Here is a 537-nt window from a genome sequence, read left to right on the forward strand (position 1 = left end):
AGAGAGAATATCATAGCAATGTTAAATTTGTAACATTATCTTATCTCATAGCTAATATGCATTCAGTAACTAATTTATTTATCAATTTATTTTTGTAAGGTTGTGATGGCCTTAAAATGCAGCGGACTTGATGTCTTTGATGGTTTATATACAACAATCAACACAGAGCATATATTAAATACAAGCAAGATGGTTTTAAATCTCAAACTAATGTTTAAATTTTGCTAATTTTCTGACTCTTTTATATTTAAATTGAGTTTTTTTACGATACAATCTTTGTTTGTAGGTTGAAGAGTACACCAATATGCATTTACAACCACACAAGGCTCTTGTAGGTGCTAATGCGTTTATTCATGAAAGTGGTATTCATCAGGTTAGTATGATGATGTTAAATATATGGCCAAATTACACTCTAATCTCTTAGGTATAGTGAAGTTTAGTTCAAATCTTTTTTATTTTTTTTAGAACATATATTGGTCTTTCATAAAAAATATTATTATATTCAATATATTTATATTTTATAAAAATTTAATATTA

General features: G+C 25.7%; 1 protein-coding gene across 1 annotated transcript in view; it reads left to right on the forward strand.

The window, feature by feature from the left end:
* LOC107627514 (2-isopropylmalate synthase 1, chloroplastic-like) overlaps positions 1 to 537 on the forward strand; it is a 21,707-nt gene that overhangs the window by 7,555 nt on the left and 13,615 nt on the right. Inside the window, exons 4-5 of the mRNA XM_021116968.1 lie at positions 100 to 192; positions 287 to 377. Of these exons, the coding sequence (XP_020972627.1) occupies positions 100 to 192; positions 287 to 377 (184 nt within the window). The remainder of the gene's footprint in view (positions 1 to 99; positions 193 to 286; positions 378 to 537) is intronic.

Source organism: Arachis ipaensis, chromosome B02 (genome assembly GCF_000816755.2).
Source record: "Arachis ipaensis cultivar K30076 chromosome B02, Araip1.1, whole genome shotgun sequence".
NCBI lineage: Eukaryota > Viridiplantae > Streptophyta > Magnoliopsida > Fabales > Fabaceae > Arachis > Arachis ipaensis.